We start from the raw sequence: 23,919 nt of genomic DNA, 5'->3' as shown, positions 1-23,919 counted from the left end.
GTTCAGAGAAATAAGCTTTATAACTTCATTCTTAATACTACAAGGATCAATCTGGTACACTTGTTATTTTTGGCATCAGTGTCATTGACAAAAAGATTTTGTAGGAAACAAGGACATTATGTATCCTCTCCATGACCAGTTTTCCTTGTTACCTTCTTGGAGGTGGCTTCATGTTTTCCTATGTAGAACATTAGATTCAGTTTCAGCTTTGTCCCATAAAGTATCAACCTTGTGAACTCTCGTTTCCTCTTTCCACTAGGTATTCAAAATGGACAGTGATTAAGTTGTGTGTGTGTGTGTGTATGTGCGCACACACATGCATACTTTTTTGAGAGCAGGCATCAGAATTTCATTTTTAATGTGTGCCAATGTGTTCATAGTAAAAAAAAAACCCCGACAACGATTATTGTGTGAGTGGTATGTTGTGATTATTTTCTTATCTGAAGGATAGCAGATAAGCTATCCTTTGCTATTTGTGAATGAATCCCTGGAACGCCTATAAAAATAGTGTTATTACTGATCAAAGTTTCACATCAAATGACAACCAAATTTGGAAAATAAGTTGACTTTCTGAAACAAGACTGATATTGAAATAAATGTCTATATCCACGAGCAAATATTGCTCCCACAAAATACTATACAACTACTATGTAGTTCTTTGGACATTCTTTAAAATAGAATTTCTGATTAAGAATGCAAAAATATTTAATATGATTGATCACAAAAAACTATAATATAGCTAAGAAATTAAAAATGCAGCACTCTGAATTGAACTTAGAAACACAATGTATCGGCATTTGTAAGAATTAGCAGAATTACAGTCTACATTTCACTTCACTGTTGCCCACAAGTTGAACATAGAGGGTTCATATTTGAATAGTTAACTCAATAAAGCATTGGAGGCAACCAAATTATCAGTCTCCGAGCCATATAAAAAAGATTATGGAAAGGATTTACAGAAATACTTCTGTGCTCTAAAGCAGTGGTCCCCAACGTTTTTTCCACCAGGGACCAGTTTCAGCAAGACGATTTTTCTATGGCCCAGTGGGGGCGGAAAGGGGCGTGGTTGGGGGCGGGATTAAGCATGGGGGTGCTGGTCCTCCCCGCCCCTCTTTCCCGTCATCGTCCTGTGGCCGGCAGAACCTGCCTCCCAAGCCCTCTTGCCCAGCGGGAGCTAAGCGCTGGAGAGAGGGGGTCAGGCTGGCCCTCCTGCCTCCCCCCAGCCAAAAACGCAAAAGCGCCCCGCAGCAGAAGCCAAAAGAGGTTTGAGCCTCTCGGTCCTTCCCGCCCCTCTGTCCCATCCATCGTCCTGTGGCCGGCAGAACCTGCCTGCCGAGGCCTCTTGCCCAGCGGGAGGCGAAGCGCTGGAGGGAGGGGGTGGCGGCATGAGGGCCGGCAGCTGCTGACTCCACGGACCGGTGCAACATGCCCTGCGGCCCGGTACTGGTCCGCGGCCCGGTGGTTGGGGACCCCTGCTCTAAAGCATGATTTCTTTGTTAAAGTTTTTCTTGCACTGAAAAATTTAGTCTCCTTTGCACAGAATGAAGATGTCCTTATTAAACAAATCCAAAATGAATCTTAAACTTGTCTGCTTAAGACTCTACTTATGTCTTAACTCTGCAGTATTTGCATGATCCTGCAAAATATTAGGCTGAATTTTTTACAAGCTCTCCAGAATGAAAAGTTAAATTAATTTGAAGCAGCTTTATTCAGATGATTGCTAGGTAACAGACCTTCAATTTAATATTATCATCTTTTCAAGAATCAACTGAGCACACCAAAAATTATTTTAGGAACTATAATTGCATAAAATGGTTTCTGTTTTAAATTCATTTAAGACATGACCTTGTACGTCTATCACATCATCATCAAAATATAAAAAGATAAATAATAGGCTGAGTATTTGAGGAAAAAACAACTTAGACCAAGCCTAACTTAACTAAAGTTCTCCATCTGTCTTTTAACATAACATTGGTTCTATCATCAAAATCATAATTCTGAAGAATTTTCTTCCATTTTCCAACTCCAAACTTCTGTACACCTTTTTTTAATTTCTGGTCTTCTTCCCACTTCCATTGCTATAGAAAATTAAAATAAAATATTATAAAATGTATCTTTTTAAGTACTTGAGTTATTAGCCATTGCTGAAAAACATTCTATTTCTATTAACACATTCTTAAAGCATTTGCATTTTACAAGAAATCAGCATTTTAAGAACTATTTCTTATATTTCCATTGTAAAGAATTAAAACCAAATGATTATTTCAGATGAGAGAATTACAGGAGGAAAATAAACATTACTTTTATTATTTCTAAACATACATCTGTTCATATTCATAAAACAGACACTTACATATTATAGTAATATTTTTTAAGCTATAGCAATTTCTTGATTTCTGTATTTATCATGTCTTATCTCCAATATCAATGTAGTGATTGTCATGATTTTTAACATTTCAATTCAAGTTGTAAACCTGTTACACTGTATCAAAATACAGATTAGAATGTACAGATTATTTAAAAGGAGCAGGACAATAAGCAGAAGTCTACAAAGATCACTGCTTATATACATTTAGATTTGCATTATAAAATTGAAACTAAAACTTTTCTGAACAGAGTTCTCTTGCATATGTATTTTACTTTTTACTTAGCAAGTTCAATTTCCTTGGAATATCATATTATTAACACCAAAGAACTTGGGACAGTTGAAATAGAAAGCTGATAAAATCCAACCAAAATTTCAGAGGCCAAAACTACTGACAAATGTTTTCATTTTGTGGGTCTGAATATATGAGAATTACCAAACATGAGAAATTCTTTGCTTTTCCTTTTGCTCTGTCTGTAATAAAAGTGCCAAATGAAACAAGGCACCTTGGCTTTTTCACTGATAATTGGCTAGATATACACTATTATATAGTATAGACACCACCTTTTGGGCAACATGCAAAGATCCCAGTTTCAACATCATGTCAAAGATCATTTGTGGGGTGACTTTAGATATGTTGATTTTAATTCCGATAAGCCAAGCCAGCAGTCTTCAGACATATTAGCTGTTTATATTACACAAACTGAATTTCCAGACATTTGGAAAAATTGGGGGAGGTTGCTTTCCACCACTGTATTCTGTGTCTTTTATTAAATGTCACCGTTTTAGGCTTTATTTTTATGTCCTGGTTGTATATTAACCTAATTTTTTTAATTGTACATCACCCCCCCCCCCCCAAAATATGTATTAAGAAATACCTGCATGTAAAGAAGTAACTAAAAATGTAAATATGAACACTACCGCACTTCTTCCTATTACATTAGGTTTTACCATTCTACATGGCGATGCTGGATTGGAAATAACAAGGTACTTTTATCTTGTCAGATCTTGTATGTACCAGACTATACTTACAGACAGGCAGTCTTCTTGGGCAAGCAGGAAAATATTTTGGAAAAATGTTTCTTTGGTTAAATTCACCAATATTATTTTATACTAATATATTATTTTGAACTTTTCTTATTTATACCTTTTTCTTCAGACAAATGGCAGATGGCAGAGACTCATCTTGTAGAGCATCCGTAGTATTTTGCAGTTTTTTACCTAGTTCAGAAAAATAATACAAACACCTCTTTTAAATCCTGTGCATTTTAATGGCTAAATACTCATTAATTAAATATTAGGGGGTTAGCAGAAGGACTGCAACATATATAACAAATAGAACAAAGTGAATCAATAAAAAATAAAACAAAGATATCATTTTTAAGAAGGAAAAAGAGACCCTATTAAGGCATGTTCTGAAAAAGGAAAAATATGTCTTTAAGATTCAAAGGTATATAGAGATTAGTGCAAGTAAAGTTGAACTTAGTCAACTTAAATGGAAATACATCAAGCACAAACACGCCAGGATACAGAATGATCTTTGATACCTTGGTCTATATTTTGCTTTCAATGAGAGACTATATTTTAAGTGAAAGACAGGACTCTGAAGCATGGATTGTGGGAAAGGAAATCTGATTCCCTCCATATTTCTAATATACCCATCTTGTTCAGATATATTGAAATTATGTAGTACTTACATTGAAGAGTTTTTCGTTTTATATTTTGGGGCTTGGATGAAATCTTTATCTGACTTGGTTTCCAAAATGATTGACCAGGTAAGGAACAGGAATGTTTATGTAATCTATAAGAGAATGAAAGAAAAGAGATATGATAGAGAACACCTAGATGGCTGTTGAAACTTTGCATTATACTGTTCTTTATTAAATTGTACTATCAGCCTACTTTCCTAACATATAATACATTAAAAAAATTTAACTAGGAAGTCATTTACCGTATTTTTCGGTGTATAAGATGCATCTTTTTATTTAAAAAGTGTACAAAAAACAAGAAAAGGAGAAAGAACGGGGGAGAGAGAGAAGGGGAGAGAAGGAAAAAGACGTAGAGGGAAGAGAAAAACAGAAATGAAAGGGAGAGAGAAATGAGGGAAAGATTGAGAGAGGATGAGAGGGAGAAGAGGGAAACAAATGAGAGAAGGGGAGAGAAAAAGGGAGAGGAAGAGAAAAGATAAAAACAAGTGAGGAAGAGGAAAGATAAAAACAAGTGAAAGTGAGAGAAATGAGAGCAAAAGGGGGAGAGAGAAACAAATGAGAGCAAAAAGGGGAGGGGAGAGGTACACAGAAATGAGAGAGACCTGGAGGGAGAGAATGAGAGGGAAAAGAGAGAAAGAAGTGGAGAGAAAGAAAGAACAGGGAAAGAGAGGGAAAGAGGAAGGAAGAATAGAGGGAAGGAAGGAAAGAAAAAAACACAGAAAACGCCAGGAGCCACAAACCCAAGCCCTCATGGCTGGAGAGGTTACCATTACACTGCCCCCCAAGACAACTAGACACAAGAACAGTTTTTTTTCCGGAACGCCATCACTCTACTAAACAAACAATTCCTTCAAAACTGTAAAACTTTTTACTAAGTCTGCACTTCTATTTCTACTAGTTTTTTCTCATAATTCCTATCACCTATTTCCTCCAACTTAGGACTGTATGACTGTAACTTGTTGCTTGTATCCTAAGATTTTTATTAATATTGATTGTTTCTTCATTGCTTATTTGACCCCTATAACAATCATTAAGTGTTGTACCACATGATTCTTGACAAATGTATCCTTTTCTTTTTCTTTTTCATGTACATTGAGAGCATATATGCACCAAAGACAAATTCCTTGTGTGTCCAATCACACTTGGCCAATAAGGAATTCTATTCTATTCTATTCTACATTACTATTTAATACTACACCATTTGGTTCACAATATTTTTTCCTTGTTTTCCTCCTCTAAAATCTAGGTGCATCTTATACACCGGTGCGTCTTATACACTGAAAAATACAGTATTTACCAGAATTTGTTAAAAAGATGAAAAGAAAACTCTGCAATCCCCAAGATAACTACTCATGTTGATATAAAACTAGCGAATTCCAGGATAAGTCATACTTTAGCATGGTCTTTGGTGTGTTTTCCAAATGATTTTCTTTGTTGGTTTCAACTGTACTGTCACATTGTGTGGGTACCATTATGTTTTCCAAACTTTTTGTTTTAACCTCTTTTGTAGCTTCCTGTAAAACAGCAACATTTACTTAAGAAATACTAATTTTCATATCTTTCCCAGGCTTCTTAAAACATTTTTACCATATACTGTTAGAGAGGATTTAAAACACAAGATTAATAAAAATGTAAAATGAAAGCAATATAATTAATAGTTAGAGTTGTATAATGCTTCCATTCAGAAAAGGTGTTTTCACCCAGGATGATGTAATGAATCAGAGACAAGTCCTGTGTTCCTGCTACTATCTCGATAAGCTCTTGTAAATCATATCCAGAGCAAGGCAAAACCTAATATCTGTAGATTCAGATCAAAGTTAAGATGAATTAGCCATCACACACTTCAGCATCATGGTATTTACAGGGTGACCAGGGGCAAAACATTTTGAAATTCCCTGATATTTCCCTGACATTTCCCGTAACTTGCAATTTAGTTAAGGCGTGGTCTTAGATGACATCATATCAAACGGCTAAGCTATGGAGAAATATCAACAGCTGAGGAAGTAAGTTGTTGCCAGTTATGCTCATTTTTGCTTGACTCTGCCAAGCAGCGCGATCCATTTTTTTTACATGATTTTCTCCTGAGTTTTAAACATTTTAATAGTGTTTATCCCCCCAAAAAATTTATTCTGTATTTTTCACGAATGCACTGATAATTCCCGAACTGCCGATTTCTCTGATATTTCCCTGATTTCCCAGGTTTGCTGGACACCCTGTATTTAGTCAAGCAAGGAATAATTAGGTTTTTTTTCACTCCATTATTCCCCCTTCCAAAAATAACAACCACTTTAATGAGATTTTTTATGTAGGATTTTATAACTTCCTGGATCTAGCTACAGCTGCTTACTAGATATGACAAGCAAGGGGCAAACAAAAATGATTGGCTACATTCGGTCAACACATCTGGTGGGAACTGAAAGTAATGCAAAGAAAGCACAGAGGATAAGAAACTGGATGTACCTATTGATTGAATCACTAGAATTGTCATGAAAGTAATTCTGCCCTGCAGGCATCTTTAACATCCAGGCAGTTCAGAGAGTAATCCTTTAAATAATTCCATCCTAGCTATGAATTGTTGCAATGTTATGCATTTGGTCAACTGCACCTATTATTTAAAATCCAGTAGTTTCTATAGTATTACAGTCTTAACTATTAGAACCAGTCGTGGGTTCTAAAACCCATTGCTTCTGCGCAGAAGCGTCCCGGGCGGGTGAGCAGTCTCCCACCACCACTGCTACCGGTTTGCAGAACTGGGCTGAACCAGGAGCAACCCACCGCTGATTAGAACATTTCCAATACTTTCCAATATTTTAATGAGTAAGACATTCAGTCACTTATAGATATACAATGTTAATATGTTGTATAATTAACATTTATATAATTAAATTAGTATATATTACTTTTATTCTACTTTACCTGCATTAAAAAATTGTTGATTTCTTTTTTCAAGAAAATATTGATATAAGTTTTAATTCTCTCAGTCAAAAGATTAAAACTGAAAAATCGAAGAAATGGATGATATACATCTTTTTGTTTTAATATTGCAGAAAGCCTCGTTCTTAAAGTCTACAGGAAAAAAAAGTCAGAATACAATAAATACTACATATTGTGCTTGTAATGCCAATGGTAAATATTTTAAAAGAAGCAGAACGTTTTGCCTCCAGAGACCAAATGTAGGAAATTAAGTATATATTATTCCATTATAAATAATATAATACAACGTAAGTGATAAGTACATGCAAATTATCTTTCCTAATAATGTGAGGCTCCACGGAGAGGGGCAGCATACAAGTCCAATTAATAAATAAACAATTAATAAATAAATTCACTTTTGTTAAGATTTTGTAGCAGCTTTCAGTATTTCCTTATGGTTTCACACACTGTGCACCAACAACATGTAATAGCTTCTTTAGTTCAGGGTTTTCAATTCTCTTTGGTCAAACACCTGGGCAATGCATCTCATGCCAAACACCCTCCTCTAATCTTCCTTTACATTCGTCCATTTCATAGTATTCTTTTTAAAATATCCACATCTCAGTTAAATATCCCATCCTACATATGCCATGATTTGTATTCATTTTTGTTTTTCTTTCTGCCTCTAAGTTTATTTCCTCTAGTTTTCCAACCCAGTAATAAATATATGGTGTCACTTTCCAAGGTTTTATAGAAGTGAAGGAATCTTATTTGCAGGAAATCATACAACATAGTTAAATATAATGATTTGGGGGGGGGGGGGGGGGAATCGTATGCCAATGTCACCAGTAAGAATTTTTCCTCTTTTTATTTTATTAAACATATTTATATGGCTGCCCAAATCACAGATGGTGACTCCAGGTATTTTAAAATCCATAATCTAAGTTTCTTAAACTTTGATTGAATTATGTTAAGTTCAGATGCCAGTAAAATAATATTTGAAATTATTACAGAGAAATTGAAGGGAAAGGAGACATGAAATTGGCTCTGAAACTTTAATTTGGTAAGGTATGACTATACAAAATTCCTGGAGGTTTTAATGTCTGTTTTAACATAGAATAGAGGACAACTTTATTTTTGATACTTTTCATAGTTGTACTTCAAAAGACTGCTGGTTTACCGTAACTAGAGTCAGTAAAGCTGACTGAAAATAGCTGCATTCAATGTGCCAGAAATGTAATGCATCTATTTACAATCCAAAATGTAAAAGATAAAACAGTGAAAATATTGCAGAATTAAAAAAGCTTTTAATCACTGATTTCAGTAATGCATCCTGAAGGTCACAAAACCAGGTTGTGGGAAAGGTTGCTCACCCAAAGTATAATGCCTTCATAGATTGTAAATTAGTAATGACTAGAAAAGAGTAATTCTGAAAGTTGTTTTATCACCTTAGTAAACCTGTGCATTGATCATTTAAGAATATTACATGAATTTTAATTTCATAAGGCTTCAAAATAATTGTAGGGAAGGTTTGCCTATTTGCCGATGACTCTAAAGTGTGCAATAGGGTTGATATTCCTGGAGGGGTCTGTAATATGGTAAATGATTTAGCTTTACTAGATAAATGGTCAAAGCAATGGAAACTGCAGTTTAATGTTCCCAAATGTAAAATAATGCACTTGGGGAAAAGGAATCCTCAATCTGAGTATTGCATTGGCAGTTCTGTGTTAGCAAAAACTTCAGAAGAGAAGGATTATGGGGTAGTGATTTCTGACAGTCTCAAAATGGGTGAGCAGTGTGGTCGGGCGGTAGGAAAAGCAAGTAGGATGCTTGGCTGCATAGCTAGAGGTATAACAAGTAGGAAGAGGGAGATTGCGATCCCCTTATATAGAGCGCTGGTGAGACCACATTTGGAATACTGTGTTCAGTTCTGGAGACCTCACCTACAAAAAGATATTGACAAAATTGAATGGGTCCAAAGACGGGCTACAAGAATGGTGGAAGGTCTTAAGCATAAAACGTATCAGGAAAGACTTAATGAACTCAATCTGTATAGTCTGGAGGACAGAAGGAAAAGGGGGGACATGATCGAAACATTTAAATATGTTAAAGGGTTAAATAAGTTTCAGGAGGGAAGTGTTTTTAATAGGAAAGTGAATACAAGAACAAGGGGACACAATCTGAAGTTATTTGGGGGAAAGATCAAAAGCAACATGAGAAAATATTATTTTACTGAAAGAGTAGTGGATCCTTGGAACAAACTTCCAGCAGACGTGGTTGGTAAATCCACAGTAACTGAATTTAAACATGCCTGGGATAAAAATATATCCATTGTAAGATAAAATACAGGAAATAGTATAAGGGCCGACTAGATGGACCATGAGGTCTTTTTCTGCCGTCAGTCTTCTATGTTTCTAATTGTCTAATTTAATTCGATATTGAACATACTACCTCATTGGAGGATGATTCTGGAAAAAGTCTTGCTATCACTTCTGCAGCCTCCTGAAAATATCCTTTTTCCATATATATAGCGACTGCCTACAAAGACACAACTTTTCAGTAATGACTTCCATTCTTTATAACAAATCTGGGAACAAAAATAACTTATGCAATTTAATGTTATGAATTTTAAAGATGCAAGGATGAATCTGATGAAAACAAACAATTATCTTTTGTATTTTATGAATGGTAGGTTTTCCATGGAAATTATTGTGGGGATCGCTTACACAGTGATTACTTTGAAATAGTTTCTAACATAGGAACAAAAACCTTAAACTATTAAACATTTTCCATTCTGAATCAAAATGAATATACTGATCTACAAACAAACCTGAATCTGAATTAAGTCTGTGATTTCTTTATGCAGTTTATCTTGTTGGCTTTGTGTTTTTAGAAATGAAATCCAAACCGACAAAGCATTTTCCAGTGGTGAAAATTTTTGATCATCTCCAAAGTCAGAATCTTAAGAGAAATGAGAAGAAGTAAAAATAGCAGTGTAGTATTTTAAAGATTAAAAAAACCTTCCATATAGAAAAGATATCAGTCATTATACCAGAAGTCAATTTCTTCCTTTGATTTTTGGTTTACAGAAGAAAGCTTTCTAAATAGAGATAATCAACTATTCAACTGAGGTGGTTAGGAAGATTATTGAATAATATTAGGAAATCTCTGTTTTGAAAGATTGTCCTCAGGTTCTTTTTAATATCATGTTATTTAGAACTTGGTCAAACAAGGCTTCCGGTTTGGCGGTGATCGCGGCGGGACATCCTTGGCAGGGCTCTGCCAAGCGATCCCTTCTACCCCCTTCGAAGGTCGCATTCGCGATCGGATCGGGCTCGGATGGCCCGATCCCAGAACAGGGGGCTCCCCTCTGCCCAAGGAGCCATCGCTGAGACTCCAGAGGCAGCGGTTCGCCCCGCAGCTTCGAAGACGGGAGAACCGATCCTCTTCGTCTGAGAGGACCGGCCAGCGCTTTCTCCCCTCACCCAGCGGGAAGCTGAGAAAAAGCTCTAAATTGAAAGTTCTACATTTATCTAACTGAAAAAGAATACATCCGATAAAGGACTCAAGGTAAAAAATTTCCTCTTTGTTTCAAGACCAAAATCCGAAGATTTGATCGTTCGCAAGCCTCAAGGGAAAGTTTTTTTTTTTAACGAGGCGAAAGTGAAAGTTTTTTTTTTTCTGAGTCTCATCCGCAAATAACAGCCGAGACTAAATTCTCTCATCTTCATTGTTTCCATCTTGTATTTGAATTTTGGAATCTATAAAATATTTTTTCTTACTCTATGCTTTAATAAAAGATTTTGAACTGGAAATGGCTATTTAGAAGATTTCAATGCTTAAAAGAAGTTAGTAAAGATGACTAAAATTTCTTTTTTATAGTCTGTTAAAACATTGTGTTCTGGGCTGACATCTTAACTGCGGAGGAATATAACTTTGTTGCCTTATTTTTTTTTCTCTCATCCTGTTGTCTTTGCAACATAATATCATTATATAACAACTTGAAAATCAATGGGAAATAGAAGGAACTGATACCTTTCCTTTGGAATATTTACTTTTGGATTAACCTACTTGGATTACTTGCTGATTGTCTTTGAACTACTTTGGATTACTTGCTGATTGCTTTTTTTCCTTGGGATTATTTTTTCTTCTGAGAACCTTTTCACATCTGCCTGATCATATGAACTTCTGACTTCTAACCTGACTCCATCTTGGGATCTAATTTTTTTGCCTTTGTCTTGAATTTCGAAAAGAACATAGACTCCATTTTAACTACAAGAAAATTATTAATTTGACTTTTTTTTTTTCGTGAGACCTGCAATTGGGATTAAGTACAATTGTATTTCCTGACATTGGGATTCACACTCTTTATTCATCTAATATAATTTCCTGATTTATAAGAAGAACATAACTATACATATTGTGTTTTCTTTTTGATTAATTAACTCTTTCTTTGTTCTCCTTCTGATTTTCCTTCTTTTTATTTTTATTTTTGAAAGAAGTTTGAATTGAAGACTATGCATTGTTAGCAAACCTTGGTTTCCTGCTCTATTTTAATTATTTGAATTGAAATACTCCCCATTTCTTTTTTTTTCTCTCCCTTTTTCTCCCTCTTCTTGCTGCCTTATTAAATCTTTTTTCTCTTCTTTTTTTTTCTTTGTACTTTCTCAAACTTTCCCTTTTTAAAATAGTTATTACTCTTTCTTTGCTGTCATTTATTTTGTCTTTTAATTAGACCATTTATTTTTAACTTTTACTGGTTTTTCATTTCTAAAAGTTTTATATTAGTTTCCTGAGGTATTATATCTTTAAATTTTTAAAGACAATTTAAATTTTTAAAAGAATTAATAACAATATATATTGGATTTTGAATTTTGAACTTTTTTGATAATTGAATAGTTATAATTTAAGCGTAACTGCTAATAAAACAGATTGAATAGATTTGGAATTTATAGAAATTTTCTCCTTTTCACTATATATAAATTTAGATTGATTTAAATTAACTCAAATTTTAAACAGCGGATTCAAAATTGATAATGTCAACTTATTCAACCGTTGTTAAAACAGTCAAAAAACAACCTACTGCAACAATCTCTTCTCCACAAGTGTCCCCACGTCCTTCCCCGACACACCAGGCCTCAGCTATGTCTTCCAAGGATAAAGAAAAAGACAAAACAACGCAGCCCAACTTTGCAACATTACAAGAAACTTTAAACAATATGCAGGACTCTATCTTTAAATCTTTAGAGAATGCCACTCAACAAAGAGAGGTTATAAAAGAGGATGCAACACAACAAAGGGAAGCTATAAAAGCAGACTTGGCAGAATTTAAAAAGGAGATGGCCCAACTGAAAGCTGATATGGGCGAGGTGAAAGACCAGATAAAGGAGATCCAACAAACACTACAAGAAAGTGATGATCGAGTGAAAAAGGTTGAAGAGAAATCCGACAAAAACGCAAAAAGAATTGATTATCTCGAAGGGAGAGCTGATGCAAGACACAGAAGACATGATGAATCAATTATTCAGCTGGAGATGCAACGTGCTTCGTATGGACTACGATTTCAGAACATGAAAGAGGAAAAAGATGAAGATTTAAAAATGACTATGGCGGAAACGATTGGAGGTATACTCCAGGAGGATCCTGCTGCGCTAGTGAAAGAAATCGATGAAGTTTACAGGACTTCGAATAGTTACATCCGTCGCCACAATCTTCCAAGAGAGATTCATATCAAATTCACCAGGAAAACTTTGCGAGATGACATACTCCATTGGGCAAGAAACTCCAAACTCCAACATCAAGGAGTGGAAATAAAAATATTAAAACAAGTTCCAAGAAGTGTCAGAGAGAGCAGAAGAGATTACCAGTTTCTTACCAGAATTTTGATCAAAGAAAATATAACCTATCGTTGGTTAATCCCACAAGGTCTTTCTCTGACATGGCGTTCTACAAGATACAAGCTGGAAAATGTAGAACAAGCTAGGTATTTCTTTGAAAATAGTGGCATCAGCCACATGGACTTTTCAGATAAACAACAAGAGGCTCATCAACAACCAGCACAACAGCAATCAGGGGAGATACTAGCAATCCAACAAGAAGAACTATTGGGGGCCACAGCTCTAGCAATAGAGCAGGACCAAGGTGCTATAAGAAGAGTTCAGCCTCAGCGAGAAACCAAAAAACCCACTAAATGACAACAACTAAAGATCTAAAGATCTTTTCGGTAAACGTTAATGGACTTAATGAACCAAGGAAAAGGAAACAAATCTTCTCTAAAATCAGAAATCAAAATGCTCAAATTGCAATATTACAAGAAGTACATATCAAAAAAGATAACCAAAAATTATTGTTGAATCCCAAAATTGGAAAAATGTATGCTGCATTAGCAGATCAAAAAAAAAGAGGTGTGGTGATGTATGTAGAGAATTCTATAAATTCCAAACAGATATATAAGGATAATGATGGTAGAATATTGATTGTACAAGTTGATATTGAACCTAGACCCATAGTGGTTGTTTCTATTTATGCTCCCAATGAAGACCAAATGATATTTTATAAAAATTTACATCAAATAATAATAGACTTAGCTATTGAGAATGTATTAATAATAGGTGATTTTAATGCTATTGTGAATAGGCAACTAGACCATTCAGGGGGAGGGAGCCATAATAAAAGGAAAAAAACAAAAAGAAATCTACTACCTAGTACTTTCCAAAAAATGAAAACAGAATTATTGCTAAATGATATATGGAGGGAAAGACACCCCCATAAAAGACAATTTACGTTTTATTCCAATCCCCACAAAATCTGGACAAGAATAGACATGGTATGGACATCAAAAATGGTTGCAGAAGAAATAAGGGAAGTAGAGATAGATGTTAATACATGGGCTGACCACAACCCAATAGTGGTCTATATAAGAAGGAACAACAAACAGAATATCTGGCGGATGAATAGAATTATACTAAATGATAAGAAATATAAAGATTGGATCGAAAAGGAATTAAAAATATTTCTTGAGATTAACAAAACCCCAGACACCACTCCACAGAATATATGGGATACACTCAAAGCTTATATAAGAGGGTTAACAATATCTTACACAGCAAAATACAATAAGGAAAATAAATTAAAGTACGTACAACTAATAAATGAATTAAAACAATTGGAATTTGCATCGCAGCAACACACCAAAAACAGAGACTTTAAAACAGAAATAAATGTAATTAAACATAAAATTAGAATTATAGAACAAAATCAAATAACTGAAAAAATTAAAAGAGCAAAACAACATTATTTTGAACATGCAAATAAACCAGGCAGATGGTTAGCATATAAACTTAGAAAGCAGAGTCAATCCAAATTGATAAAAAAACTAGAAGACAAAGATGGTACAATAAAATATGATACAGAAGGAAAGGCGGACATTGTTTATAACTTTTATAAAGATCTTTATGCCAAAGACAATGTTAGTGAAGATGAGGTTTTTAATTACTTACAGGCTTCAAAATTACCACAAATAACAGAAGATCAACAGACTATGTTGGATGGTCCAATAACAATGGAAGAACTCCTAACTATAATTAAAAAACAGAAAAACAACAAGGCCACTGGTCCGGATGCTATACCGGCAGAATGGTATAAGATAGACAATGAGATAGTAAGAAACTATATGTTAGAAATTTTTAATTCATGTAGACTTGAGGGTAAAATTCCGAAATCTTGGTCAGAATCGCTGACAACTTTAATACACAAATCCGGCACTGACCCACTAAAAATCAAAAATTATAGACCCATATCTTTATTAAATGTAGATTATAAAATATTTATTGCCATTTATGCAGATAGACTTAAAAGAATTATAAATGGAATAATACACCAAGACCAAAATGGATTTCTACCAGGGCGACAAATTAAAAATAACCTTAGAACAGTAATAAATACATTAGAATACTATGAACAACATCCAGATAAGACAGCATCCTTAATGTTCTTAGATGCTCAAAAGGCCTTTGACAACGTTAACTGGACATTTATAAAAATGCAATTAAACAAAATGAGATTTGGCTCAAAATTTGTTAATTTAATAGATACTATATACTCAAAACAAACGACTAAAATAATATTAAATAATAACCAATTACAAGCACTTGATATAAACAAGGGAGTTCGACAAGGATGTCCTATATCACCATTGTTATTTATTATGACACTTGAAACTTTATTAATTAAAATAAGAGCGGATTCCGAAATAAAAGGTTTAACTATAGGAGACGAAACTTACAAACTCCAAGCTTTTGCAGATGACTTAACGTTTATAATTGAAGAACCGATAACAACTGTCCCTTCTTTATTGCAAACTATTGAACAATACGGAAAGGTAGCAGGTTTAAAGATAAATAAAAGTAAAACTTCTTTCTTAACCAAAAATATGAATAAAATACAAGAAACTAAATTAGAAAATATTTCTGGAATAAAAACCGTAAAGAAAGTAAAATATTTAGGAATAAATTTAACAGCGAAAACAATAACCTTAAAAAATGATAATTATATAAAATTATTATCAGAAATTAAAAAAGATTTAGAAACATGGAACAACCTGAAAATATCATTTTTAGGAAGAATTGCCACAATCAAGATGAATATTTTGCCTAAGGTTTTATTTCTCTTTCAGGTAATTCCAATAAACCCAGGGGGAACTTTCTTTAAAACTTTGACAAACTTAGTTAAAAAATTTATATGGCAAGGGAAAAAAGCAAGGATAAAAATAAACTGTTTGGAAGACATTAAGGAAAGAGGAGGATTTGGTCTTCCAAACTGGAAATTATATTATCAGGCCGCCGCCTTAACATGGATTAAAGATTGGATAACCTTAGAGAATAAAAGAATATTAAATTTAGAAGGACATGATCTTATGCTGGGTTGGCATGCATTTATATGGTATGACAAGGAAAAAAATCACTCATATTTTAAAAGACACACATTAAGGAAGTATTTACTAGAGGTTTGGAAGGACATAAAGAAAAACCACTTCTTAAATGTTCCAGAATGGATAGCCCCCCTAGAAGCAATAACACATCCAAAATCTATAAAAGACACGAAAATATTTTATAGATATAAAGAATTATTAAATGATCAGATGAAGCTAAAGCTTAGGAATAAACTACAAGAAGAAGGGATAATAATAGATTGGTGGCATTATGCCCAGATTCGATCCAGATACCAGAAGGATATAACTCTTTATACTTTTAGTAAAAGTAAGAATTTGCTAAGTCATTTAATTATTAATAATTCAGTAAAAATGATAGGGAAAATATATAAATTTCTTATCGCTCACAAAAATATAGAGTTGACTCTAAAAGATACCATGATAAGATGGTGCAGAAATATAGGCAAGGAAATAGATATAGATACTTGGGAAAAAGTCTGGATTAATAATTGGAAAATGACCAAGTCAGTTTCATTAAAAGAAAACCAAATTAAAATGTTTTATAGATGGCACCTTCCACCTAACAGGATAGCTAAAATGTTTCCTAAAACATCCCCACTGTGTTGGAAATGCAAGAAAGATATAGGAACTTATTACCATCAATGGTGGACATGTAGTAAAGCGAAAACTTATTGGAAGATGATTGAGAAGATATTAAAAGAAATATTAAAATATGACATAGACAACACCCCGGAATTTTACTTATTAGGAATTACTAATCAGACTTATAAGAAGGAAACTCTTTACTTAATTATACACATATTAACTGCGGCTAGAATAATATACGCGCAAAACTGGAAGGGGGAGGAAATCCCCAAGAAAGAAGAAGTTATAGCTAAAATATTAGATTGCGCTGAAATGGATATGATGACAAGACGATTAAACGATCAAGAAGATACAAAATTTTATGAAACATGGAACAACATATATAAATGGTTAGATAAGAAAAAATAAGAGATAGATCTGTTTTTATTTAGGTAATAACAATATTAGATGTATTTGTTGATGATTTTGACATAGTTGTTTACTCACAAGCGATATATTAAAAATTTTGCTTTATGTATGCTTAGTAATTGAGATTAGTTTGAATGTTTGATTAGATGAATATATTACACTTAAATAACATATTAAGCATTTTTACTTATACCGTACTAATATTGCATTTAAGATTTGAAAATTTTTTACTAGACTTTTTAACATTTAACAAATGTTTGATTATGTATTCTTTTTTCTATTTGAATGTATACTTTCAAAAGAAGTGGGGAAACACATCCCCATTTTATGTTTAATGTTTGTACGTCTGTATGTCTGTTTTATGAAAAATAATAAAAAAATTGTTAAAAAAAAAAAAAAAAAAAAGAACTTGGTCAAACGCCAAGCCAAAATGTGGATATAATTTACAAATGGAGCAAATAAAAGAGCAGAGAATAAAGTCCTTTAAATTTTATTTTACTGCTCATTGTTAACAGTATTTTACAAACTACACTATCTAGGATCCTCAGCCCAGGACAATAGTGCTAAACAAAATATGGGCTTATACCTGATTAAAGACAACATGAACTTATATTAAATGTATTACTGGTATTTTATACGTTTAGCCCTACAACTTTCTATATTATTTGTCTTTGAGATAGGAATTCAAGAACCATAGCAATCTATTGAAGCAATCAGAATAAAATAATTTTTGTAACTTTTATTGAAAGTGGAGGAACTTAGTAACATCACTGTATCAAAATCATACCATATTGTGCTCACAGACTGTAATTCTTTAAGAGAGAACTAGGATATACAATCAATCACATCAAGAACTAATGCCTAGTCTCGAGCCCAAAACCTATGTAGCCTAGCTTCTTTATTTTTTGTCTCTATATGTTCCATTCTGACCTCAAATGCACACTTCTTGGAATAGGTTTATGAGTGCACAGTATTTGTGGAATTTATATAAAGTTACCATTTAAGTAGTATGTTGGCAGTATTAGCCTACCAAGGTTAAGAACAATTTGTTTACAAATACTAAATATGCTGCTGACTTGAAGCTGCCACTAGTGCAGAGCCAGATAAGGCTCTTTTCCAGAAAACTTTTGATTTGTTGCTATCAACTTACCAAATTTGGGGATCTCTTAAATTGCTTTTATTAACAGTGGTTATTTCTAATAATTTTAGTTTATATTTTAACAATTAAAGATAAATGACAGATACAAATGTGTAGACTATATGTGTATATATTTTTGCAAGAGCTATTTTTGGTTCAAACAACACATTTTTCTATCAATAAGCATATAATTAGCATTAGATTTCTAGTATCTAATTAAGAATTCTCTCTAAAGCCAATGCATTAAAATATTTTACCAAATACTTTTCCTTCAGCAATATATGTCAGCAGCTGACAGAGGCACACTGTTTCCCTTTGATGAGTTTCTATTTTGTGCAACCCTTTAATAACAGCTGAAAAAAAGAAGACATATCAGTTATGATTTTGTTCCTACAGTGCCACTGTGTGGTTATCAGTAACTTTGTCTATAATACTAAATAGATTTTACTCCCACATAATTTTATTTAGGATAGGAACATTTAGGAGCAGTTTATACTAAATATTTTATACTTATGCTAGTTAGTAAACATTAACTTGTCTGTCCCCACAATATGACAATTTGAAATTTTTGAAAAGTTTGACATTTGAAAAGTTACTTCAAATATTTCAAAATGGGAGGATACAAACTTAAAGTAAACTGCTCCAAACTCGACTGCAGGAAATATGACTTTAGTAACCGAGTAGTTAATGTATGGAACTCACTACAAGACTGTAGTATTATCACCTAACCCCCAAAACTTTACCCTTAGATTATCCACGATGGACCTCTCCCAATTCCTAAGAGGTTAGTCAGGGGCGTGCATAAGTGCACCAGAGTGCCTTCCATCCCCTGTCCTAATGTTTCTCTTTTAGTACCGTGTATATTGTCATTTATTTATTTATTTATTTGTTTGTTTTTTTTATGCCGCCCTTCTCCTTAGCCCCAGGGCGGCTTACAACATGTTAGCAATAGCGCTTTTTTAACAGAGCCAGCATATTGCCCCTGCAATCCGGGTCCTCATTTTACCCACCTCGGAAGGATGAAAGGCTGAGTCAACCTTGAGCCGGTGATGAGATTTGAACTGCTGACCAGCAGATCTAGCAGCCAGCTTTAGTGAATATACCGGTGTTCCAGTGGATAGTGCAGTCCTGCACTATATCCACTGCACCACCGTTATATCTTTGTATACCACCAATATGTACTTGACAAAACAAGTACTGCTATTGTACACTACTTTATTGTTGCTGTTAGCCGCCCCGAGTCTCCGGAGAGGGGCGGCATACAAATCCAATCAATCAACCAACCAATCAATCAATCAATAAATAAAACAAATAAAATAAAAAAATATATTTTGGTACCTTCCACACTACTGCTTTGTTCTATTGCAGAGGTCCCCAACCGCCGGTCCGCGGACCGGGACCGGGCCGTTGGAGCTTTTCAGCCGGTCCGCGGCGCCAGGGCCCCCTCGGCCTTTCCGCATCACCAGCGGCGCTCCCCCCGCCAGCCAGCCAAGCCCCGCGCCCGCCGGAACCGGCTCCTCGCTCTCCCCCCGCCGCCCGCCGCGTTTGCAGGAGGTGGGGAGGGTTGGGCGGCCCGCCAAGGCCAGGAGGGACGCCGCTGCCCCCCCCCCTCCTTCCCTCTCTCCGCCCGCCGCTGCGCCTCCTTGACAACGAGAGGAAATGCCGGCAAAGGCTTTCCTCAGCGGGGGCCGGCGAAGGTGATATTGAATGTCGGGGGAGAACGGGTATTTGCACGCGCTCCCTATCTCCCTGCTAGCCCACTCGGAATATTCAAAATAAGAAAAGCCTTTGCCGGCGAAGGCTTTTCTTATTTTGAATATTCCGAGTGGGCTAGTAGGGGGATAGGGAGCGCTTGCAGCCGCCCGTTCTCCCCCGACATTCAATATCACCTTCGCCGGCCCCGCCTCTCCTCCAAACCCCCTTGCTGAGAGCCCGGGGCGAAAGTGCTCTCGCAAAGGTGAGGCGGGCAGGGCGTGCGCGCGTCATCGCTGAGAAGAATGGAGAGAGAACGAGAGTGAGTGAGAGCAACAGACAGCAAGATAGAGAGAAAGTGAGAAAGAGAGAGTGAGAAAGGGGGGGGAGAGAAAGAGATAGCAAGAGAGAGAACAAGAGAGAGAAAGAGCGTGAGAAAGAAAACAAGAAAGAGTGAGAGAGAGAGAAAGCAAAAGAGACAGAAAGAAAACAAGAGAGAGAAAGTGAGAAGAAGAGAGAGAAAGAGGGGGAGAGAGAGAGAAAGAGAGAGGGGGGAGAGAGAGAAAGAGAGGGAGAGGGAGAAAGAGAGAGGGAGAGGGGGGAGAGATAGCAAGAGAGGGAGAGAGGGAAAGGGGGAGAGAGGGGGAGAGAAAGAGAGAGGGAGAGAGAGAGGAGATAAAGGAAGAGGAGAGAGAGAAAGGAAGAGAAAGAAAGAAAGAGGGATAGAAAGAGAGAGAGAGTGAGAGATGCTCAGTGAGCCTTTCTTTGAAGTTGCCTTTCTTTCTTTCTCTTTCTTGCTTTCTTTCTTGCTCTTTTTCTTTCTCTCTTTTACCTTCCCTTCCTCTATTTCTTCTTTTCTTTCTCCTTCCTACCTTCTTCCCTTACTCTCCCCTTTCATAAGTTTCCTTGCTTCCTTCCTCTGTTCCTGTCCCTTCCCCCTTTCTTTCTTTCTTTCTTTCCTTCCTTTCCTCCCTCCATTTCTTGCTTTCCTTTTCCTTCCTCCCTTCCTTCCTCCCTCATTCCCTTCTTTCACTCCTTCCTCTCTTACTCTCCCCTTTCACACCTTTCCTTGCTTCCTTTGCACCCTTCTTTTGTTCCTGTCCCTTCCCTCTTTCCTTCCTTCCTTCCCACCCTCCGTCCATTCATTCACCCATTCCTCTCTTGATTGCCCCTTTTACGGCGCCGCTGACAGCTAGCTCCCCCCCCCCCCACCGGGCCATGGAAAACTGGTCTAGCTTAAAGCCGGTCCCTGGTGCAAAAAAGGTTGGGGACCTCTGTTCTATTGTATCACTAATTGAACATCAATGAAGAGAGAAAACAGAACTCTTCAAATACTTGTCATTCTATAGTGTCCTGTTAACAAAAATGTCAAAAATGACAAATGGAGAAATCCATTTTTTTTTTGCCACAATTTCAGTGAATAAAGCTGCATCTTGCCCAGGTCTGGTCTAAGTATTGTTGAGAGCTGCCAAACCCCCATTTGTATGAGATAGGCAGCCACCTATACAAACATGCTCCAAGAAACATTTCTTTAAAAAGGCAGCACATATATATCTAAATCATTGTTTTCCAACCTTGGCAACTTGAAAATATCTGGACTTCAACTCCCAAATTGCCAAGGTTGGAAAACACTGGTCTAAATAAAGCAAAACAGTGTAAAAAAACCGTCGCTACGGTTGAAAAGAAATGCAGCCGTTGAAGGTCTGTCTGACAGAACCGCTGCCCCAATTGCAAAGAAAGCCGAAGCCAGCAGCTTCTATATTCTGCTGAACCGTGCATTATGGGCTTGGGGGCACCACCACCAGCAAAGGGAGTTACCAGGGACCCCAACTCCAGCCCCCCACATATCCCGCCAAAGAGACAATTACTCAGGGCCAGGTCTCTGCTCCTTTCGAAGTCGGTCCGGTTGCCTTCGCAAAAATGGCGGCAAAGGCAGCGGCAGGCAAAATCCAGCATCCACCCGGCGGCTATCGACTCCACCGCAGCAAAGAGACCCGAAGAACGTCCCTCTGCGGTGCCGCCATCTACCAAGTCCGCCTTGGCCGTCTTTGGCGGTAATGAAGCGACAGGGCTCGCGATAGTCCAATCGCCTACCTGCTCCATTTTTTAAACTCTCGCAACTCCTTTTCCAAACCCCGCCCCTTTATGACGACGGGTCGTGTCAGCGAAAGACGCTCCACTCTTGGCCACGCCCACCCTCCCCAGCGATTGGTCGAGCGGGTCCCCTTTTTTCTGGTCACGTGCCTTTATTCGCGCTTTTCACTCCGCTGAGAAGGAGACGTTGTCCGAGTCCCTCTTGCAGGTTCCGTTTGCGGGGAGAGTGGCAGCGTGAACCATCTCAGCTTATATCTCGCCCTGTTTTCCCACGTTAAACATTTGTACTTTGTCACCGTTTGTGGGATCGCATAACGAAACGCGAAAGTTTTCGTTAGCGGTTTTCGAAGTTTGACATGTTCCCCATCCAGTATACTGGAAGGATACACTCCAACCTAGGCAATTTAAAGCCTTTAGGCTTGCTGAGGAATTCTGGGAGTTGAAGTCCACAAGTTTTAAACTCCCCAAGTTTGGAGATCTCTGATTTAGAAGGTCTTGTAGTTTAACTCTCTATCAAGGCAGGAACCCTTAAGGGTTATAATAAGATATAAAGCAGTGGTTCTCAACCTTTCTAATGCCACGATCCCTTAATACAGTTCCTCACGTTGTGGTGACCCCCAACCATATTTTCCAGAGTGAAAATTGGCAAGGACATCAATTTTCTGCTTGTCTGCCTGCCTTTTTCCAACAACCACATTTTTGTTCCTAAACTTGGAGATAAGTTGAATAAATGCAATCTTTTTTGTGTAGGAAGATAATGTTTTTAAAAAACCTATGGTTAGGGTGCATAACAGTTAATGCACCTAAGGTCGTGTGGAAAATAACCAGAAGTATTTGATATATAATGGTTGCTTATAGTTGGCAATTGAGACTGGGAACTCTATAGGTGATGCAGTTGTAATGCATGAGGTCATGTGACCATACAGTTTATGTCACAGTTCTGGCAGTCCTAGTTGCTGTTGTCTGATGGATCCTGCATGGTCACAATCGTGATCCACATTTGCAACCCTCCTGCTGGCTCCCTTGTTGGCTTCTCTTGTCGTAGGTCTGCAGTGAAGGATGCAAATGCTGATCATTTGATTACGGCATACAGCAACATCATGATTGTAAGCCAGTTGCCAAGTGTACAAATTGTGATCATGTGAACACAGGAGTGCGGCCACAGCTGGAAGTACAAAGACCCAATATAAGTTCCCTTATTCAGTGCCGTAACTTTGAACAGTCATTGAACTAGTGGACATTAAACGAGGGCTATCTGAATATTAAAAAGGAAGGATAACAGTATAATAATAATATTTTATTTTAGTAAAAATGTTCAATATCTTAATTTTTCAATATTAAAAAGTCTGTTTTAGGAAATCTACATTGTACCCATTCCTCAAGAAAAATAAAATAAAAACATGAAAACGTTATTTCACAATTGCTATGTGCCTTCCACCATTTCTCCTTTGTTATCTCTCATACAGATCTGTCACTTTTTTAATGCTTCAGTTAGAATGCATTTATTGAATTGTTATTCTATAAATATAGTAAATAGTATTTGCTTTTCATTATGAGTCATTTACTTGCCACAAACATGTTGATATATATTCTGCTTCACACACATTTTTCCCTATGTACTGCTCTAATAAAATGTTTAGGGTCAGGTGTACCTAAACCCAAAAAACAAACAAACAGCTATGGGACTAAAAATCATGGAATGCTTGCTTTTTGTATAAAAAGTGATTACTGAGCATTCCTACTGAATAGACAAAAGCAGTAAATCTTGAGAACATAAAAAAACAGAACAGAACAATCCTGTACATTACTTAGAAGTTGACTTAAATTTCTATTTAAGAAATTTAAGAAACTTCTTAAAGTTTTCTATCATGAAAAAAAGTGTTAGGTATTTGTTTATTCATTTAATAATTGGATATGGCTGCCCATTTCATGAATCATGGGTGAAAGGCTTCCAGTTTGCTCGTGTCAGTCAGTCATCAGAAAAGTAGTTGCGAAGGGTGTGCAAGGCTTCACCCACCCACCACAGGCTGTCATTTGGGCTCTTTTGGTGGCATCCGGGGCCGGG

General features: G+C 36.2%; 1 protein-coding gene across 2 annotated transcripts; it reads right to left on the bottom strand.

Annotated features, from left to right (window-relative positions):
* Positions 1-687: 687 nt before the first annotated feature.
* TERF1 (telomeric repeat binding factor 1) lies at positions 688-21,963 on the bottom strand. 2 transcript variants are annotated; one of them, XR_011558732.1, is made up of 10 exons: positions 21,629-21,963; positions 18,326-18,421; positions 9,818-9,948; positions 9,439-9,525; positions 6,991-7,140; positions 5,467-5,588; positions 4,063-4,166; positions 3,513-3,586; positions 1,471-2,078; positions 688-967 (listed from the first exon to the last, which is right to left on the bottom strand). XR_011558732.1 is itself a non-coding variant. In XM_070747927.1 (9 exons), the coding sequence occupies exons 1-9, from the start codon at positions 21,861-21,863 to the stop codon at positions 1,920-1,922; spliced, it is 1,158 nt and encodes a 385-aa protein (XP_070604028.1). In that variant the 5' UTR covers positions 21,864-21,963; the 3' UTR covers positions 688-1,919. The 2 variants fall into 2 exon arrangements, 1 of the variants encoding a protein (XP_070604028.1); XM_070747927.1 differs by having other exon boundaries at positions 688-2,078.
* Positions 21,964-23,919: the final 1,956 nt, after the last annotated feature.

The sequence above is a fragment of the Erythrolamprus reginae genome, chromosome 3 (assembly GCF_031021105.1).
Source record: "Erythrolamprus reginae isolate rEryReg1 chromosome 3, rEryReg1.hap1, whole genome shotgun sequence".
Classification (NCBI taxonomy): domain Eukaryota; kingdom Metazoa; phylum Chordata; class Lepidosauria; order Squamata; family Dipsadidae; genus Erythrolamprus; species Erythrolamprus reginae.
This window is presented reverse-complemented; position numbering and strand designations above follow the sequence as displayed.